The following is a 19,433-nucleotide window of genomic DNA, read 5'->3' as shown; positions in this document are numbered from 1 at the left end:
AATTAAAAGATATAGATTGGCAGAATGGATTTAAAAATATGAACCATCAATATGTTGCTTACAAGACACTCATCTTAGACCCAGAGACACAAAGAAATTGAAACCGAAAGGATAGAAAAAATATTCCATGCAAGCTACAGACAAAAGAAAGCAGGGGTAGCAATATTAAGCTCTGATAAAATAGACTTGAAATGCAAGGATGTCATAGAGACAAAGAAAAACACAATATACTAATAAAAGGGACAATTCAACAAGAAGAAATAACAATCATAAATGTCTAATGCACCCAATCATGGTGCCCCGAAGTACATGAGACAAACATTGGCAAAACTGAAGGAAGCAATAGATGTTTCCACAATAATTGTGGGAGACTTCAATACATCACTCTCTCCCATAGATAGATCAACCAGACAGAGGACCAATAAGGAAATTGAAAACCTGAACAATATAATAAATGAATTTGACTTAACAGACATATATAGACCATTATATCCTGAATCACCAGGATACACATTCTTCTCTAGTGCTCATGGAACTTTCTCCAGGACAGGTCATATACTGGGGCATAAAACAAGCCTCAATAAATTTTGAAAGATTGAAATTATTCAAAGCACATTCTCTGATCACAATGGAATACAACTAGAAGTCAATAATCATCAAAAATCTAAAACATTCACAAACATCTGGAAGTTACACAATACATTCCTAAACAATCAGTGGGTTAAAGAAGAAATTTCAAGAGAAATTGCTAAATATCTAGAGACAAATGGAAACAAGAGCACAACATATCAAAACTTACGGGACACAGTGAAGGCAGTACTGAGGGGGGAATTTATAGCTCTAAATGCATACATTAAAGAGGAAGAAAGATCTAAAATCAAAGAACTAATGGAACAACTGAAGAAGCTAGAAAATGAACAGCAAAACTAATCCTAAACCAAGTAGAAGAAAAGAAATAAGGATTAAAGCAGAAATAAATGCTATAGAGAACAAAAAAAAAGAGAAAATAAATAAAACCAAAAGTTGATTCTTTGAAAAGATCAACAAGACTGATAAGCCCTTAACTAGACTGACACAATCAAAATGAGAGAAGATCCAAATAAACAAAATAATAAATGAGAGAGGGGACATTACTGCAGATCGTGACAAAATTTAAAAAAATGTAAGAGGATACCAAGAACAACTGTACACTAAAAACTAGATAATTTAGAGAAAACAGACAATTTTCAGGAAACACATGAACAACCTAGACTGATGAGAGAAGAAACAGAGGAGTTCAACAAACCAATCACAAGCAAGAGATCCAATCAGTGATTGAGAAGCTTCCCATTAATAAAAGCCCAGGGCCAGATGGTTTCACAGGGGAATTCTACCAAATTTTCCAAAAAGAACTGACACCAATATTACTTAAACTTTTGCAAAAAAAAAATGTGAATAAAATGGAACACTACCTAACTCATTTTATGAAGCTAACATCACTCTAATACCAAAACCAGGCAAAGATGCTACAGAAAAGGTAAACTACAGGCCAATCTCTCTCATGAATATAGATGCAAAAATTCTCAACAAAATACTTGCAAATTGAATCCAAAGACACATTAAAAAAAAAATACACCATGACCAAATGGGGTTCATTCCAGGCATGCAAGGATGGTTCAACATAAGAAAATCAATCAGTGTAATACAACACATTAAGAAATCAAAAGGGAAACATTAAGTGATCATATCAATAGATCCTGAAAAAGCATTTGACAAAGTACAGCATCCTTTTTTGATAAAAACACTTCAAAAGGTAGGAATTGAAGGAAACTTCCTCAATATGATAAAGGGCATATATGAAAAACCCACAGCCAGCATAGTACTCAATGGCGGGAGACTGAAAGCCTTCCCTCTAAGATCAGGAATGAGACAAGGATGCCCACTGTCCCCACTGTTATTCAACATTGTGCTGGAAGTGCTAGCCAGGGCAATCTGGCAAGACAAATAAAAGGCATCCAAATTGGAAAGGAAGAAGTCAAAACAGTCATTATTTGCAGATGATATGATCTTATATTTGGAAAACCCTGAGAAATCGATGACACAGTTACTTGAGCTAATAAACAAATTTAGCAAAGTAGCGGGATACAAGATTAATGCACATAAGTCAGTAATGTTCCTGTACACCAGAAATGACCTAACTGAAGAAACACTTAAGAAAAGGATTCCATTCTCAATAGCACCTAAAAAAATCATACTTAACCAAGGATGTAAAAGACCTGTACATAGAAAACTATAGAACTTTACTAAAAGAAATAGAAGGGGACCTACACAGATGGAAAAATATTCCGTGTTCATGGATAGGAAGACTAAATGTCATTAAGATGTCAATTCTACCCAAACTAATCTACAGATTCAATGCAATCCCAATCAAAATTCCAACAACCTACTTTGCAGACTTGGAAAAGCTAGCAATCAAATTTATTTGGAAGGGAAAGTTGCCTCAAATTGCTAAAAAATTCTAAAATAGAAAAATGAAGCAGAAGGACTTATATCCCTGACTGACTTACACTCCCTGACTGGAATTGAATTGAGAATTCGAAAATAGACCCCCAGATCTATGGTTGACTGATCTTTGACAAGGCCCCAAACCCAATGAACTGGGACATAACAGTCTCTTCAAATGGGGCTGAGAGAGCTGGATATCCATATCCAAAAGAATGAAAGAGGACCCCTACCTCACACCCTACACAAAAGTTAACTCAAAGTGGATCAAAGACCTCAATATAGGAGACAGTACCATAAAACTCCTAGAAGATAATGTAGGGAAACATCTTCAAGATCTTGTAGTAGGAAGGTCACTTCTGCCTTATACCCAAAGCAAAAGCAATGAAAGAAAAAACAGATAAACAGGAACTCCTCAAGTTTAGAAGTTTCTGTACCTCAAAGGAATTTGTCAAAAAGGTGAAGGGGCAGCCAACTCAATGGAAAAAACTATTTGGAAGCCATGTGTCTGATAAAAGACTGATATCTTGCATATATAAAGAAATCCCTCAACGACAATAGTAGAAACAACCCAATTATAAAATGGGCAAAAGATGTGGAAAGACATTTCTCTGAAGAGGAAATACAAATGGCTAAGAAACACATGAAAAAAAATGTTCATCTTCACTAGCTACTAGGGAGATGCAAATGAAGACCACAATGAGTTATCATCTCACACCAATTAGAATAGCTGCCATTAAACAAACAGGAAACTACAAATGCTGGAAATGATGTGGAAAAATTGGAACTCTAATTCACTGCTGGTGGAGCTGTATAATGGTACAGCCACTCTGGAAGACAGTCTGGTGGTTCCTTAGAAAACTAGATATATAGAGTTACCCTTCGATCCAGCAATTTCACTTCTCGGTATATACCCAGAAGATCTGAGAACAGTGACACGAACAGATATTTGCACACCAATGTTCATAGCAGCATTATTTACAATTGCCAAGAGATGGAAACAATCCAAAAGTCCTTCAACCGATGAGTGGATAAACAAAATATGGTGTATAAACACGATGGAATACTATGCAGCAGTAAAAAGGAATGAGGTTGTGAAACATATGACAACATGGATGAACCTTGAAGACATAATGCTGAGTGAAATAAGCCAGACACAAAAAGAGACATTGTATGTTACCACTAATGTGAACTCAGTGAAAAATTTAAAATAGACATTTTATATTGTAGAATGTAGGAGACCTAGAGATAGACAGCAACTAGTGAAGCGGAGATGATAATCTAGTAAGAACAGACAGGCTATTCAGGGTAATCGTAATGTTATGGGAATGCTCAGGAATGATTATGGTTTATAAATTTTCTTGGGTATGGTAGGAACATGTTGGAATCAGTGTAGGTATTTTAGGTTATTTGTTCTTTTTTATTCCTTTGTCTTGTTTTGTTTTGGAAATTTTTTTTTAAGTTTTTGATAAATAAATTTTAAAAAAATAGGTCATCCACTTGCTTGGAAGTGCTGGGACAAATGTTTCTAAAATCCCCCCCACCCCTTTTTTCTTTGTTTAGTTGCCCTCAGAGGTAGTAGTATATTCTTTCATAGCCCCCAAATGGTCAAAGATCACTTAGATGCAAATGTAGTAAATAAGATGTCTTCTTTTTGTCAAATAATGGATACAAACTACAACAAAAATTATAATTCTTTTTCTCCTTCGGGACTTTCAAAACTGGGTCTGAAGGCAAATCCCCGAACACTAAACTGTTTTGAACACTGACAGCACTATCAGGACCCAGATAGAGGCTCCCAGGGTAACATCGTTAAAGCACATCAGTGGTATGGCCCCGATCATGGGATTTGGAATCAGAAAACCCAGATTTTCACCTCTGCCACATATTAGTGTGACCTTGGGCAAGTCACTCAACCTCATTTGCCTCCTCTGTAAAATAGGGATAATATACCTATCAGATCCTTTTTAGAGGGTTTTGTGAGCATCAAATGACATACATAAATGAGTTTCCTAAGCTAAAAAACACTCTAAAATATTATTTAGTTTAGGATCATTCATTTTAAATCACTTTTTAATCATTATTTAATCATCAAGCTTCATACAAACATCTAAATTCCCTGCTTCATCATTCCTTCCTCCTTTACTCATAACCCAAGCAGGGTGCAGTAAGGGCTTTACATGGCCAATTGGTCTGTCTTCTGGCCTTTGGGTAAGAATGAATTCAAATCATTGATATAATCTTCCCTAAAATAAAGCAACGTTTCCTCCCCCAGTGTGGATTCCATTCAGACAGGTTTTGAAATGTGGCAGAGAAGCAGCTTAACCAGATAAAGGAGCAACAAAGAACCAAAAAAATGGTGACTAGACAGTTTCAACTATTACTAAAATTCATGATGATATTAAAAAAAAAACAATCAAGTGCCCTATATCATTACTGAACCAGCATCCCTTGACCCTCAAGTGAAATCTTCACGTATCGACAAAGACCTTTTTTTTACATACTGCCAGGCAAAGCTTGCAGAGACAAACAGTAAATAACACTGATGTGTCCCTGGGTACAGTGAGTTTAGAAATTCTGATATCAGTTAGGCAGGTGTGCAAGAGAATACATCCAAAACCTCCAGAATGAGCACCTGCTTTAAACCTGACCAGAACAACAACAGTGCTACAAACAGAATGAGCTGCTATTGACTCAGTTATGCCCTGCAGAGATCCCATCATTTGTACAGCCCCTCCAAATTATGGGCAAGAAATTAATTTGAAATTTGGCAAAGACAAATAGAAATATCTGATTTTCCCCCAGAGACTCAGAGTAATCAGCCTGGTTGACAGCATGGTGAGTGCTTACTCTGCATCCATCAAGCCTGCATCTATGTTTGAAGACCATCCGGGCCTGGGAATGGTTTTAACCAGCCTACAGAAATCTCATCAGCCTTTCTGTGACACACAGATTGATGTGCCTAAGGCATGGGACCATCTGTTGCCTAAAAAACCCAGTTCAGTAAGTTAGGCTGACTCTTTTGTGTACCTATAGCTGAGTTCTCTGGGACACAAGGTCCTTTGATGATTTGCTTGACTACTGTATATGGCATGGCTAAAGGTCAACTGCAAGCTATTGTCCACAGCTTAGTCTATGTTTGGTTTTTCTATTACTTTCTATCTTCTGTTATCAAGGCTAGCTTTTTTCCCATTGAATTTATGTACTCTGTCTTCAGTATTCAGTAAGTTTTTTATCCAGCATGGTAAATTGGGGAAGGGAAGGTTGACAGGTTAACAGCAGTGTGTGTGTGTGTGTGTGTGTGTGTGTGTGTGTGTGTGTGTGTGTGTGTGTGTTTGAAAGAGAGAAACAGAGAGAGAGAAAGAGGGAAAGAGAGAACGAGGAGGTAGAAGGAATATGAGGGAACAGCTGGGGTTTCTGATCACCATCCCCATCCACCACCCCAGCTGAGGACCCCTGATTATAATAACTTTTGGCTTTAATAGACTGGCTGGTAGGCAAGTATGCTGGTTTGAATGTATTATGTCCACCAGAATGCCATGTTCTTTAATACAATCTTGTGGGGACAGACTTATTAGTGTTGATTAGGTTGGAATCCTTTGACTAAGTGTTTCCATGGAAATGTGACTCAATCAACTGTGAGTGACCCATTTGATTGGATTATTTCCATGGAGATGTGGGCCCCGCCCATTCAGTGTGAGTCTTGATTGAATCACTGGGGTTCTATAAAAGAGTTCACAAACAGAAGGACCTCAGAGCAGCTCCAAGAGACATTTTGGAGGGGGCTGCTGAAAGCAGACTTTTGTTGACACTTCCAGAGAAATTAAGAAAGGACAAAACGTCCCAAGAGCAACATTTTGAAGAAAGCACAGGAGCTGAGAGAGACGCTGGAACACAACCCGAAATCAGCAGACACCAGCCACATGCCTTCCCAGCTAACAGAGGTTTTCTGGACACCATTGACCTTCCTTTGCTGAAGATATACTCATGTTGATACCTTAATTGGGATATTTTCATGGCCTTAAGACTATAAATTTGTAACCAAATAAACCCCCTTTATAAAAGCCAATCCATTTCTGGTATTTTGCATTCCGGCAGCATTAGCAAACTGGAACAGCAAGTCATTTAACTTTGCGTATCTGAATTTCCTCTTCTACCAAAGATAGAATAAAAATACTTACCTCAATGCCAGTTGGGAAGACTAAAGGTAATTCTCGAGAAGTGCCTTACACATCTATAAACCTCATTATGGTGCTCAATAAATTGTTACCATATTTTCACAAGTTTGAAATTTTTTGAAATTGTTCCTGATTGTAAAAATAAAAAATTTATAGACACGAGACAATACAGAAAATTTAAAATAAGGAATAACCAGCCACCCAGAGATTACACCTATTAACATGTTGATGTTTGTTCTTCCAGACTTTGTTATCCCCATTTTTATATAGTTAAAAGCCATATAATCATAGCTGTTCTTTTTTGAGCACTTACTGCTTAAGAAACTGAAGTAGAAGCTTTATATATGTCATTGTATTAATCTTCACAATCCTACTCAGTGGGTATTATTATCCCTGTTTTATAGATTATGTGGATGCTATTATTATCTCATGGAGGGATGTGTGCTTAGCCTGGCTCCCTAGTGTAAAACTGAAATACTTTCCCTTATTAACCCAGATGTTTTACTCAACAACAGCCAAACTGAACACATATTAGCAGAAGTACAATGCATGGATTTGCTCTTGGCTGTTCCCTCCCAGCAGACTCTTAGCTGAAAGTCTGCCCTTAGCCAGAACAGGCATATAATTTTCCCAGATATGTGACTGTCCCTCTGCATGACTACTCTTAACAATTTTGTAACACTTTTCTTCTACAGAATCAGTGGTTCTTTTTAAAAATGTGTTTCAATATTCAGAAATGAGCTTTTAACCAAAAAAGATTAACCAAAAAAAGATTAACAGCCTGGCCGGGGAATTTCCAGTTGGTCTGTTCTGTTTGGAATGGTGGGAAGCTTTGAGGACCACCTTGGGATTTTCCACTTGGGATTTTCCCACTCTCTTCCTCTGACTTCTGGTTTCTTTCAGAACCTCTGGCAGGCGGGGGCAGAAGCTGTGGTGGTCATGGGGTGGTATTATCTTTGGTTGAGTGTTCAGGAATGCTGCAGTCACCCAAAAGCCCCTCCTCCAGTGAGGCTCCCCAAACAGATATACTGCAGGGGTGGGAAACAGGTGTTCTGCTTTGTTGTTAGACAGGCATCCTTAACACACACACACATAGACACACACACACACACACACACACACACACACACACACCATTTAACCCCATCCATGCAGGAAGGCGCTGGTAAATACGCTGGAGCAAGTGACTTTGGCTAAAAGCCTGGGTGGAGCCTCTGACTCTCCAAACCCAAATCTGACCAACAGAGGATTTTACAGTTCAAAAGGATGAGTCCATTGCAAGACCCACATTAAATAGTAAGAGCCCACATTTATGTAGTGCTTGAAATCTCCCAGGCACTTTACATGTATTAGTTCATTTAATCCTCATGAATATCCTATGAAGTAGATACTATTATTATCCTCTTTCTAAAATGAGGAAACCAAGGCACAAGAGAGAATAAGACTACTGTTATTCTTAACAAAAGAGAGTTCCAGGATCGCAGGACCCTGTCTTCCGGTAAACATGGCCTAATCAATGTCCTGACTTAATCAGAAGACAACTGAGGTAGGGGTCAGAGGAGAGCAGGGAGAACTTCCCGTCCCCCTCCACCTGCTGGAATTACCGATGCAGATTCTGATTCAGTAAATCTGGGGTTAGGGGTGAGACTCTGCATTTCCCACGAGCTCCCAAGTGATGCCAATGCTGCCGGTGCACGGACCACACTTTGAGAATCAAGGTGGTTGACAAAGCTACTTCTCTGCACTTATTTTGGTCCAGAGAGTCATTCACTGCCAGCTCCTGTTCAGACGCACAGTATCTATGTTTATACCTGAAAGAGTCCCTGAATTATGTTTCCTGTCTCTAAGAGTGGCCTGATAAGGACCCCACAATTGGAAAAAATCTCCTGCCTTCTCAAGCTGCTCTAACCAGAACCTGCTCCAGGGAGGGAGCACAGTTCTGTAATTGAATTATAAACCGCCTCCCAAGCTCGCCCTCTGCTGGTGAATATGGGTCATTTTCTCCTAAACTCCGTCAAGCCTTTCTTGCTGCTCAAGTCCTTTTTTTCCTTCCAGTTAATACAAGCAGAACAGTGTGTGACATATTTCAGAGGTTTATTTCACTCTTCTATGTCCTGGAGAATTTTTCCATTCTGATCCTTAAAGTACATTTCTTAAAGGGGACAGAAAAATGTTGGATCAGTACTTACTAGCTCCTCAGGTTTCTGTGTGTTGCATAAAAAGCCTTCCTTCCTCCACCCCCGACTTTGTTTTTGTCCCAATCCCAGGCACTTCCCACCGTGGGTTGGCAAGCCTTCGTTTATTCACAGCCTGAACATTACAGGGCTGGGTTGGTTTTGGCAGTGGAGGCGAAATTGGTATCTCCCCAAGATACCAGGGGCAAAAGAATAAAGGGAAGGATGGAAGAACGGAAGGATGGGGAGAGTTATGGCACAGATCATATCACTATCATTCATTCATTAAAACATTGTTTAAGCACCTAGTGTATGCAAGACTTGGGACCAGGAGCTGAGGACCCATAACCCCTGTACACAAAGAGATCATAGCTTAATAGAGGAAATAAGCACAACAGCTATTACATAACAAGTGTTTGCTATGTACCAAGCACCACACTTACATTACCTTATTTAATTTTATTTAATCCTTGTAGCAATTCTTTGATCATCCTCTCTGTACAAGTGAGAAACTGGGGTGCAGAGAAATCAAGTGACACAGTTAAAGGTGAAGTCAGGTAGCTTAAAACAACAATATATTTGTCTCATGACTGGCTGGTATTCACTTGGGGTCCCTGATGCAGTTGCAGTCAATAAGACTAAGGCTGGGTATGCATGTCTGGAAACTGGGCTGGCATGTCTGAAACAGCTGGGGATGGTTGGGCATCTCTCTCCACACAGTCTTTCCATATGGCCACCTTAGGTTTTGTTCCAGTTTGCTAGTGCTGCTGTTATGCAAAATACCAGAAATGGATTGGCTTTTATAAAGGGGGTTTATTTGGTTACAAAGTTACAGTCTGAAGGCCATGAAGTGTCCAAGGTAAGGCATCATCAACAGGCACCTTCACTGGAGAAAGGCCAGTGGCATCCAGAAAACCTGTGTTAGCTTGGAAGGCACATGGGTGGCATCTGCTTGCTCCCAGGTTGCATTTCAAAACGGCATTCTCCAAATGTTGCTCTTGGGCATTTTGTCCCCTCTTAGCTGCAACTCTTCCAAAATGTCACTCTCAGTTGCTCTGAGGTCCTTCTGTCTGTGAACTTCTTTACATGACTCCAGTGATCCAATTAACACCCACCCTGAGTGGGTGGGGTAACACCTCCATGGAAATTATCCAATCAAATGTTTTACTCACAGTTGATTGAGTCACATCTTCATGGAAACACTCAATCAAAGAATTCCAATCTAATCAACACTAATACATCTGCCTCCACAAGGCTGCATCAAAGATAATGACATTTTGGGGGCCATAATACATCCAAACCGGCACAGGCTTCCTTGTGGCTTGGCAGTCTCAGGGTAGCTGGACATCTTAAATGGAAGCTGACTTCCCCCAGACCAAATTTCCCAAGAAACTGGGGTAGAAAATGCAAGATATCTTATGTCCTAGCCTCTAAAAGCGTGCAGCATCATTTCCTCTATATTCTGTTGGTCAAAGCAGGCACAGGTCAGCTCAGCATCAGTGGGGTAGAGGAATGGACTCCCAATGGCGGAATAGCTTTTGAGTCCAAGAAGGCAAGGAATTGAAGAAGAGAATCTTGGAGACAACCTAAGCTGCCTGAGTTGTGTGCTCAGTCATGTTTCTACTCACCTCCACATGATACTGACACATTAATAATATAGAACTGGTGGCTGATATAAGATATAATGGTGGTCCAAGGAGGAAATGATTAGCTCTGCCTCAGTGGGTCAGGGAAGACTTCCCAGAGGAGGACACCACACACACACACACACACACACACACACACATACCCCTTAATGTGAATGGCAGATTCTCACTACCCTGGGGAGCATACTGCCTAAGCTCTGTATTAGATGAGGAGAACTAACGGCCAGGGGCATGGGACAGCTCTAAGGCAGCATGTACAAAAGGCACTGACCTTGAAATGAGGAACCAAGAAGTCCACACCCAACCCTGCCACGATGTAATCCCTGCCTTGAGAAGAACTGAAAGGCCAAGGAAGGAAAGAAACAAGGGCCCTAGGCCTTTATAGAGCATCAGCAGAGTGGAATTTCTGACCGAGGTGTTTTGCTCCACCCCCACCCCCTTAGATTGGAGACCCACACTTGGTGATCTGCATGGACTGCTCGGCAGACACCATGACCAACCGCCTTCTCCAAAGGAGCCACAGCAGCCCGCGCATGGAGGACAATACCAAGACCATCGCCAAACGCCTTGAAACCTACTACCGAGCATCCATCCCTGTGATCGCCTACTACGAGACGAAAACACAGCTACATAAGGTAATTCATTTTACTTTCTCTCCTCTAAAATGAGCCGGTTACCCATTTTTTCCCCCCAAAAAAGAGAAAAATCTGGGAAATTTTGGGTTAAGGGATCTGGAAATTAGAGCTACATGGGACTGCAGAATTTGAGTCATAATATGGATTCCATACTCTATTCTCTTTAACTCAGAATTAAATATCTGTCACCATATGGACCATCAGAAGTTGGTCCTGTAATTTTCAGATTCTATCTGCATTTCCTAGGGCTTCTATAACAAACTACCACAGACTGGATGGCTTAAAACAACAGAAATATTTTGTCTCACAGTTCTGGAGGCTAGAAGTCCAAAATCTGTAGGAAAGAATCCTTCCTGGCTTCTTCCTAGCTTCTGGTTTGCCAATGATCCTTGAGCTTCGATCTCTGCTTCAGTTGTCACATGATGTTCTCCCTTGTTTGTCTGTGTCTGAGTCTCCCCTGCTTATAAGGACATCAGTCATATTGAAGTCAGGCCCATCCTAATCCAGTTTGGCCTCATCTTAACTAACATCATCTTCAAAATCCTATTTCCAAATAATATCGTATTCACAGGACTGGGAATTAGGTCTTTTTGGAGGACCCAATTCAACCCCTAACAGATACTGTTATACCTGCTGAAAACAAATCCATTTTCTGAGAGAGGGAGAGAGTCAAAGATGAGACATAGGTCCACTTTCTGTATGACTTCTAGACCCCTGGTGAACAGGAGGATTCAAGAGGTACCTTCTGGATCTAAAACTCGATGACTTTGAGTTTCTAGATTTTTACGTAGTTCATAGTTGGCACTTGGCTTCTTTGCCACAATTTCCTGCAATAACCGATGTTACTAAGGAAGGAGGCATGGCATATGGGGCCAGGAGAACAGGTAATTAGATGGAGCAATGAGGATACTGTGGGGAAGAGGGTAGTGTCAGCTTAGTGATCTTGAGCTACAATCCATCCTGCATCACCATTAATTTCTTAAATTTGGGCAAACTGTCCAATCCCCAGGCATTCATTACTCATTTAATAAGCATATGTTAAGCATTTCCTATGGCCAGGCATTGCCGTGGTATGCATACAGATAATGAGATGCAGTTCTTATTCAAGAAGGTTGCCGGAGGAGGACTAAGCTGAGTCTCTGAGGTGGGAGAGGGTTCCTTGAGGAGTGGGGTACTCCAGACTACAGGAGCCCCAAGTGAAAGGTCAGGAAGCAAGTAACCCAGCTTGGCTGTGACATAAAGTTCTAAGGAAAAAAAGGGATGAGAGAAGGAGATGGAGAGAAAAGATGAACCTTATGTGGGAGCCAATAACTATCCTATGGTTGACAGAAGCTACTGAAGAAAACAGACATGATCAGGGTTTCCATTTAGAAAGATCTCTTGGTTAGCCTTGTGGAGAATGGATTGCAAGAAGGTACAGTCAGGGGACCACTGGAAGGCTGGGACAGGAATCCAGAAATGTAATCCCAAGGTCCCAAGGATCCAAACTGGAGTAGGGAGAGGGGGGATCTACCTCTCACTCTTTACAGGAAGTTAATAGGAGACATGGACAAGTAAATAACAAACTTGTTGCTAAAGCAGCTATATTGCCAATTCGTAGGGAAAACAATTGATACTAAATTATCTTCTAAACCTGCTAGTGGTCCATTTTCCAGAATTGTAAGAAGCTCAAAAAGCACCCCTTGATTCACTTCAGAGATGTCAAATACATGGCATGAGAGCCGTCATCACCAACTTCCACACCCGCTAATCAATCCCAGAACACTTTCCTACAGTTCCCAGATGTGACCTCAGAAAGTTTGTAACAAAGAACTCCAGGCAGCTACTACCAATCAATAGGGCTCAATATGCAAGATGAAACCTATTTGCTGGGCTTTGTGTAGCCTCTAGTACCACATAAAGACTTAGATCTGTAAAAACAAACAAAATAAATGTGTATTATGTAGAGCAGAGTCTTAAGAATTTAGGATTGCAAAAGTTTTTTTTTTGAGATTAGATACACCAGTGATTTCCAGATAGAAGGGAGTTTCTTCCACTTTGAAAATTTGTCAAGGTAGAAAACTCCCTAATAATTCAGAGCTTAAACACTTTCAGGGTCAGAAAATTCCTTTTATCTTTCTATTGTATTATTCCAACCTAAATCCTACGAATTCATAAATGAGTGGCACATGGATACAGGGCTAACAGAGTTCTCAGATAAAACAGATTTCTGGAATCCTCTTTAGAAATAACTGTCAGTGGGAAAGGAATTTTCCTGCCCCCTTTGGCTGGCAGCTGGGGTTGTGGTGAGGTAACACTTACAATCCACTTCCCAAAGGTTTAAAACTGCTCCAGCCCTGACTGCAGAGCAGCATGGGCTCCAGCCCTCAGGGCTCCCCTTGCAGAGGGCTTTTGGGGAAAGGGGCTTCTGCCCACGCAGCTGCTGTGAGGACATTGGAAAAACCAGAAAGAAGGATCAAAGATGTATTTGAGACAGCTGTGTGCACAGCCCAAGAAAGTGAGAATTGTTTGCAAGCACCCTGTGGGGTTTGCCAGCAGCTGCGGCTACCAGGGAGACAAGCAGAGAAGGAAGGGAAGGAGACAGGGATTGGGATTGTATTCCTCCTGGACTTTGCCCGGTCCTCTTACATCAGCTGAATCTCCACTGGTTTCTAAGTAACAGTTTGTGTCTTGGTCCTGCGATACTCTTTAGATTGTTAGCACTTCCTCCCTGTCTCTGGTTTTCTGAGCCCAAAGCAGTGCTCCCTCATAGTCCAGGTGGACTCTGGGTCATTTAGGAGTTTTCTTAAACCCAGGGTGGGGATGGTGAATGTACTTCAAAATGCAAGACACGTCAGCCGCTTGGTAAAATTTGCTTAGGATTTAGAGCCATATCTACTGTCCAAGCAGTACAACCCAGAAATAGACCACCCTGCTCAAGTGTTTGCATCTGACCACAGGGCTGCCCAGCAGTGTTGAGTCCGTCAGCTGTCACCCCAGCCTAATGACAGTCAGACCTTTTGGCCCCATCTAACCCAAGGGAGTGCAGTAAAATTTCAAACAGAAGGTAATAAGAAAGCCATGCAGAATTTATACAGCCTTAATCTTTTATGACCTTACATGCCATCATTGTACAATAAAATTAAAACTTCTTATAATGTAAAACAAGGGGTAGAAGTATATGTGATACAAATGTATCCCCTGACTTTCTAGTTGCCCCATCTCATAAAACCAGCTTTGCTGTGCACCTGAGAAAGAATTAGAACAGAATGTGTCTCCATTCTCCCAGCCCTCCTGGCAGACACCATTAATCAATCATGGCGTGTTCTTTCCCTGCTGAGACTGGAGACTGCCTCCGAAACTTTGATGCAGCAGTACAGAGAGCCACACCCACAAAAGGAAGCTTTTTTTTCACCCTGAGAGAATTTATTATTGAATAAATAATTGACATGTAGCCTTTGGGGGTGAAAAGCACAATTACTGGCCAAAGACTCCCTGCTAGAGAAAATACTGGCCTGGGAGACAGAAAATCCCACCACAGTGATGTGAATGAGCTTTGTGAACTTGGGTGAGTCACTTTACCTCTTAAACTTTCAGTTCTTCTTCCCTAAAATGAAGTGAATGGGGCAGACATAATCTCCTGGAACCCTCTAGGTCTGTCACTCTGCTTCTCAGGAAGAAATAATTTTTTTCATTATAAATGTAACACACTTATTTTAGAAAATATAGAAGATGAGGCAGTTCCACCACTCAGAGACAAGCATTCTGCTGTATTCTTTCTAAATCTTTTTGCTGTGAATTTTTTGACAAGAGTGTAACCATAGGCATATTAATTAGGACTCCTTGGTTTTAGGTAACAGACACAAACTCCTGCTGGCCTAATCTGAAAAATGGAGCTGCATTATAAGCTAAGGGACCCAAGGCACAGTCAGTCCCAGCGAGGCTGTGGGACTGGGTGCCTGCCAGCTCCCCAGTGCCCCCCTCTGCTTCCCACACATACCTGCCCTTCTTCTCTCTCTGGTCAAGTTTTTCTCTCTTTCTTTGACCCACAAGCCAGAATATGGCCAGCCCACAGCTTCCACATTCACATATTACAGTAACAGTCTCTGAATCCCATTTTAAAATTCCTGATATTTTTCTGACTGGCCTATCTTTGTCTGCCTGGTCCTGGAAGCTATTCAGACAAGTGGGGTCACAGCAGGTTTTTGATTTGTTCTGTGAATATTTTATGGAGTGCTTACTAGGTGTCATACACAATTCTAGATGCTGGGGACATGGCAGTAAACAGACAAACTTTCCTACTGAAAAGAGAAAACCAGTAGATAAGAAGATAAAATGATTGCTAATAGGATGTGCTCTGTGAATTAAATAAAACAGAGTAAGTTTTGGGGGGTAGGTATTTTAAGTGGGTGTCTGGAAAATCTCTCTGAAGAGGTGGTGGTTGAATTAAGACTTGACTGATATAAACATGGGACTCTTCCCTGTGAATTGGGTGGGGGGCAAGGAATTCCCAGAAAAGAGGACTTTTGTGAACTGGGAAAAAACAAAACAAAACAAAACAATAATACCTATCTCAGGTGGCATATACAAAATTGTATAATTTGATATTTAAATCCTCTTTTTTTCTAAGTATCAAAGTAACAATTACATGTTAAAGAACAACAACAACAAAAAACCGCCAGAAAATGTAAGAGTGTAAAGATGAACACAAAGTTATCTAGAATTCTCCCACCCAAAGATAGTAACAAATGAACTTGATATATTTTCTTTCATTAGTTTTTTTTTTTTTTTTTTTTTTTTCCTGTTCATTTTTTTACATAATTTTGGTCATGGTACAGTTAACCCAGAAACACACCAAGCTATGAATGAAGAGGGTCTAATAACTGACAAGACCTATCTCTGGGTTATAACTCAGTCAATTAAAAAAGTAAAAATGCCAGTGACTCATTCAATATGAGTTTTACAGGTGCAGAACATCAAGTTCCTTGACAGTTCTGCTTTCGTGGAGGAGAAAATAAGCTTTCTGCTCAGCAGTTCTTCGGCTGCAGTGTCCCAACTACTTAAATAGTTTAGACTTTTTTAGTAAGTCCCAAAATGTAACACTATATATTATTGTTTGGGGTAGTTATCCAGCCTGGCAGGACACTCCCTTTAAACTGAAGGATAAAGAATGAGAAATGCAGTTTCTGCTACAATCCTGAAAGGAGTGGAAGCCAAAGGCACCAAATCCACCACGTGGCCTGCACAATCCTCTTGATTAACTCAATCAACTGGATTCCTAAGTTTGGGGCCTAACAGAAGTCAAGGAAGATCCAAAATTGCACTTATACCTTGAATTCTCTGTATTTGAATTCTCAATTTTAATTCTTCTCTCAGTTAGCTAAAGTAATTCTTAAACTGATGTTTTCCAAGCAGGGTACACATCTGAAAATGTCATTATGGTGGCTTGACACATAAATGACAGTTTTGCTGGATATAAAATTTAGGTCATAATATTTTTCTGTTAAAAGTCAGGGGAAAAAGTCAGTAAACATTGCTTCATTGCTTTCAAATATTTAATGTTAGAGAGAAAAAGGCAGAGACAAATTTGGAAGTAACCATCTTTCAACTGGCATCCTTAAAGATATTTGAAAAAAAATTTCTATGCAATTCAAAAATTGTGTCCAGATGTGGGTCTGTTTTCACTGATTTTTGCTGGCATATTTTTTTTTTTTTGACTCAAGAAAGTTTTCTGTAATAATGCTTCAATTATAGCTTATGTTCCTTGTTCTTCCTCAGGAATGTATAATTCTTGGATCTCCTTTCTCTGCCTTATATACCAGTGATGTCCAATAGCAATATAATGAGAGCTATATAAGTAGTTTTAAATTTTCTAGTATCCACATTTAAAAAATAAAAAGAAACAAGTGAGGCTAATTTTATTAAGTCTTTGAAATCCAGTGTGTATCTCAATTCACATTAACCACATTTCAAATGCTCAATAGCCACACGTGGCAAGTGACTTCTGTATTGGAGTTCTATATCTATAGCCTACTCCATTATATTCATTTCTTTGTCACCTACATTCTAGGAAAATTCCCAACTTTTTCTTTCTCATTATTAAGTTTTTCACATTATTCCTACTCTCTAGCCACCAACCTTGAATTTAATTTGCATTTGCATTTTTTTGTTTCTTTTCATCTCATGCTGTTGGCTTTTTAGTCTCAGCCTGTTCTTATTTCATGACTTTCTGCCCTTGTTTCATAGCAGACATGCCTTCTTATATACTGTTTAAAATGACAAAAAAATATACATTAATTATTCCTCCACTGTGTTCTTCCTCTTTGTGTTTATCATGCTTTGTTATAATTACTTCTTTATTTTTCCATGTCTTCCAGTAGAAAGTAAATTCTCTGATGGCAAGAGTTATGTTAGACTTGTTCACAGCTTTGTCACAGGCATTTAGCACAATGCCTGACACAAGGAAGGTGCTTGATAAATATCTGTTTTGTGTTCAAAGAAGTTGATTAGAAATTTTTCCAGTTCATGGATTATATAATTTTCAGAAACTTTATCTCCTTTTGAGTCATCAGGATAATGTGCCCTTTTCTAAGTTATATTTGTTTAAGTTTAATTTTGTTCTGGTTTCCTATTACTGTATAACAAACCACCCCAAAACTTATTGACATAAACAACCACTATCTGATAGTCATGGATTCTGTGCATGAGGAAAAAGCCCAGTGGGTATGACTCTTTCCCAGTCTCTGATGTTTGGGGCTTCAGCTGGGATGGCTCGAATGACTAGACAACTCAAACAGCTGGAGACTCCAACAGCTGGGGCTGGTGTTTCCATTTAAAAGATGGTTCTCTTGAAGACATAATGCTGAGTGAAATAAGCCAGACACAAAAAGAGAGAAATTTTATGTTACCATGAATGTGAATTCTGTGAAAAATGTAAAATAAATATTTTATATTTTAGAATGTAGGGGACATAGAGATAGACAACAACTAGTGAAGGGGGAATGATAACTAATAAGAACAGATAAGCTATTGAGGGTAATCTCAATGTTATGGGAATGCTCAGGAATGATTATGGTTTGTACACTTTCTTGGATGTGGTAGGAACATGTTGGAAGCAATGTAGTTATTTTAGGTTATTTGTTTTTCTTAATCCTTTATTTTGTTTTGTTTGAATTGTGTTGTTTTTTTTGTGGTTTTTTTTTTTTAATTTTTTGATGAAGTAAAAAAAAAAATAGATGGTTCTTCATTCACATGTCTGGCACCTGGGATGGGCTTGGCTGGAACTGTTAACCAAAGCACCCACAGGTGGCCTCTCTAGAATGGCTAGCCCTTCTCACAGAATGGCTTCTTGGTTCCAAAGGTGATTCCCAAGTGAGAGCTTCTAGTTAGTGAATGTTCTAAGTGCTCAAGGTGAAGCTGCAAGGCTTCTTCTGATATGGCCTAGGAAGTCATGCAGCCTCCCTCTGCTATGGTTACAAGCAAGTCACTTAGGCTAGGCCAGATTCAAGGGGAGAAGGATTAGATTCCACCTGTTGGTGGGAAAGGGGCAGGATTGCATTCAAAAGAGTATATGGGATAGGATATTCTTGCAGCCATCTACAGAAGCTACAATTTTCCATTTCCTCCAATTGAGAGTTGGTGGTGGAGAGGAATTCTACAGATTTGTTGCTGTCAACAAACAGGATGTGCTGATTATCATTAATCTCACTTTCACACAAAGTGAGTGTGGCACTTCACATTCAGATCTCCTGCTGGGAGGCAGACTGGAACCCACAGCTCCACATCCAGTCCCCAGAGTCTTAGAGGCTACACCTCATGTGGAATTATGGACTGAAGCTTGGTGAGCAGGGATCACAACCACCCCACAGTGCACTTGCTCCGGGCTCTTCCTGTTCACCTGTCCTGCATCCAAGTGTGGGAGGGGCCAGCCCCCAAACCCATCCCCCATTAGCTCTCCTCCTCACTTGTTCTTTGAGGAATCAAAGTCTTAAATTGGATATCAGAAAAGAGGTACTGGTGGGGAGTAAGCAGAATAACTCTTTTCTCTGAAATTGATGGCCTCTTAACAGAAGGACAGATGCCTGGTTTTCAGGTCATTTTCTGAATCAGCAGCAGATAAGGGAATCCAATTCCACTGACATTAGGTGACGATCTAAATTTTCAGAATTCCGGTGACTATTTCTCTTTTTCTGGGCCTTCATGGGTATTTTAGTAGGAAGTTGGGACCAGCTTTATTAAGGGATGTTTGCCAGATCCCAATCCTCCAAAGATAAGCCTGGGGGGAAGGAGGTTTCTCTTGAAAGTCTCTGAAGATCAGATGGACTAAAGAGAGGACATTAG

General features: G+C 40.1%; 1 protein-coding gene across 3 annotated transcripts in view; it reads left to right on the top strand.

Annotated features, from left to right (window-relative positions):
• AK5 (adenylate kinase 5) overlaps positions 1-19,433 on the top strand; it is a 281,830-nt gene that overhangs the window by 242,696 nt on the left and 19,701 nt on the right. For all 3 annotated transcript variants that reach the window (XM_037826883.1, XM_037826882.1, XM_037826884.1), the window contains one exon: positions 10,923-11,114. In XM_037826883.1, coding sequence (XP_037682811.1) covers positions 10,923-11,114 — 192 coding nt within the window. The remainder of the gene's footprint in view (positions 1-10,922; positions 11,115-19,433) is intronic.

This window comes from Choloepus didactylus, chromosome 2, assembly GCF_015220235.1.
Source record: "Choloepus didactylus isolate mChoDid1 chromosome 2, mChoDid1.pri, whole genome shotgun sequence".
Lineage (NCBI taxonomy): Eukaryota > Metazoa > Chordata > Mammalia > Pilosa > Megalonychidae > Choloepus > Choloepus didactylus.
The sequence above is the reverse complement of the archived record's forward strand: the minus strand, read 5'-3'. Positions and strand labels throughout refer to the sequence as shown.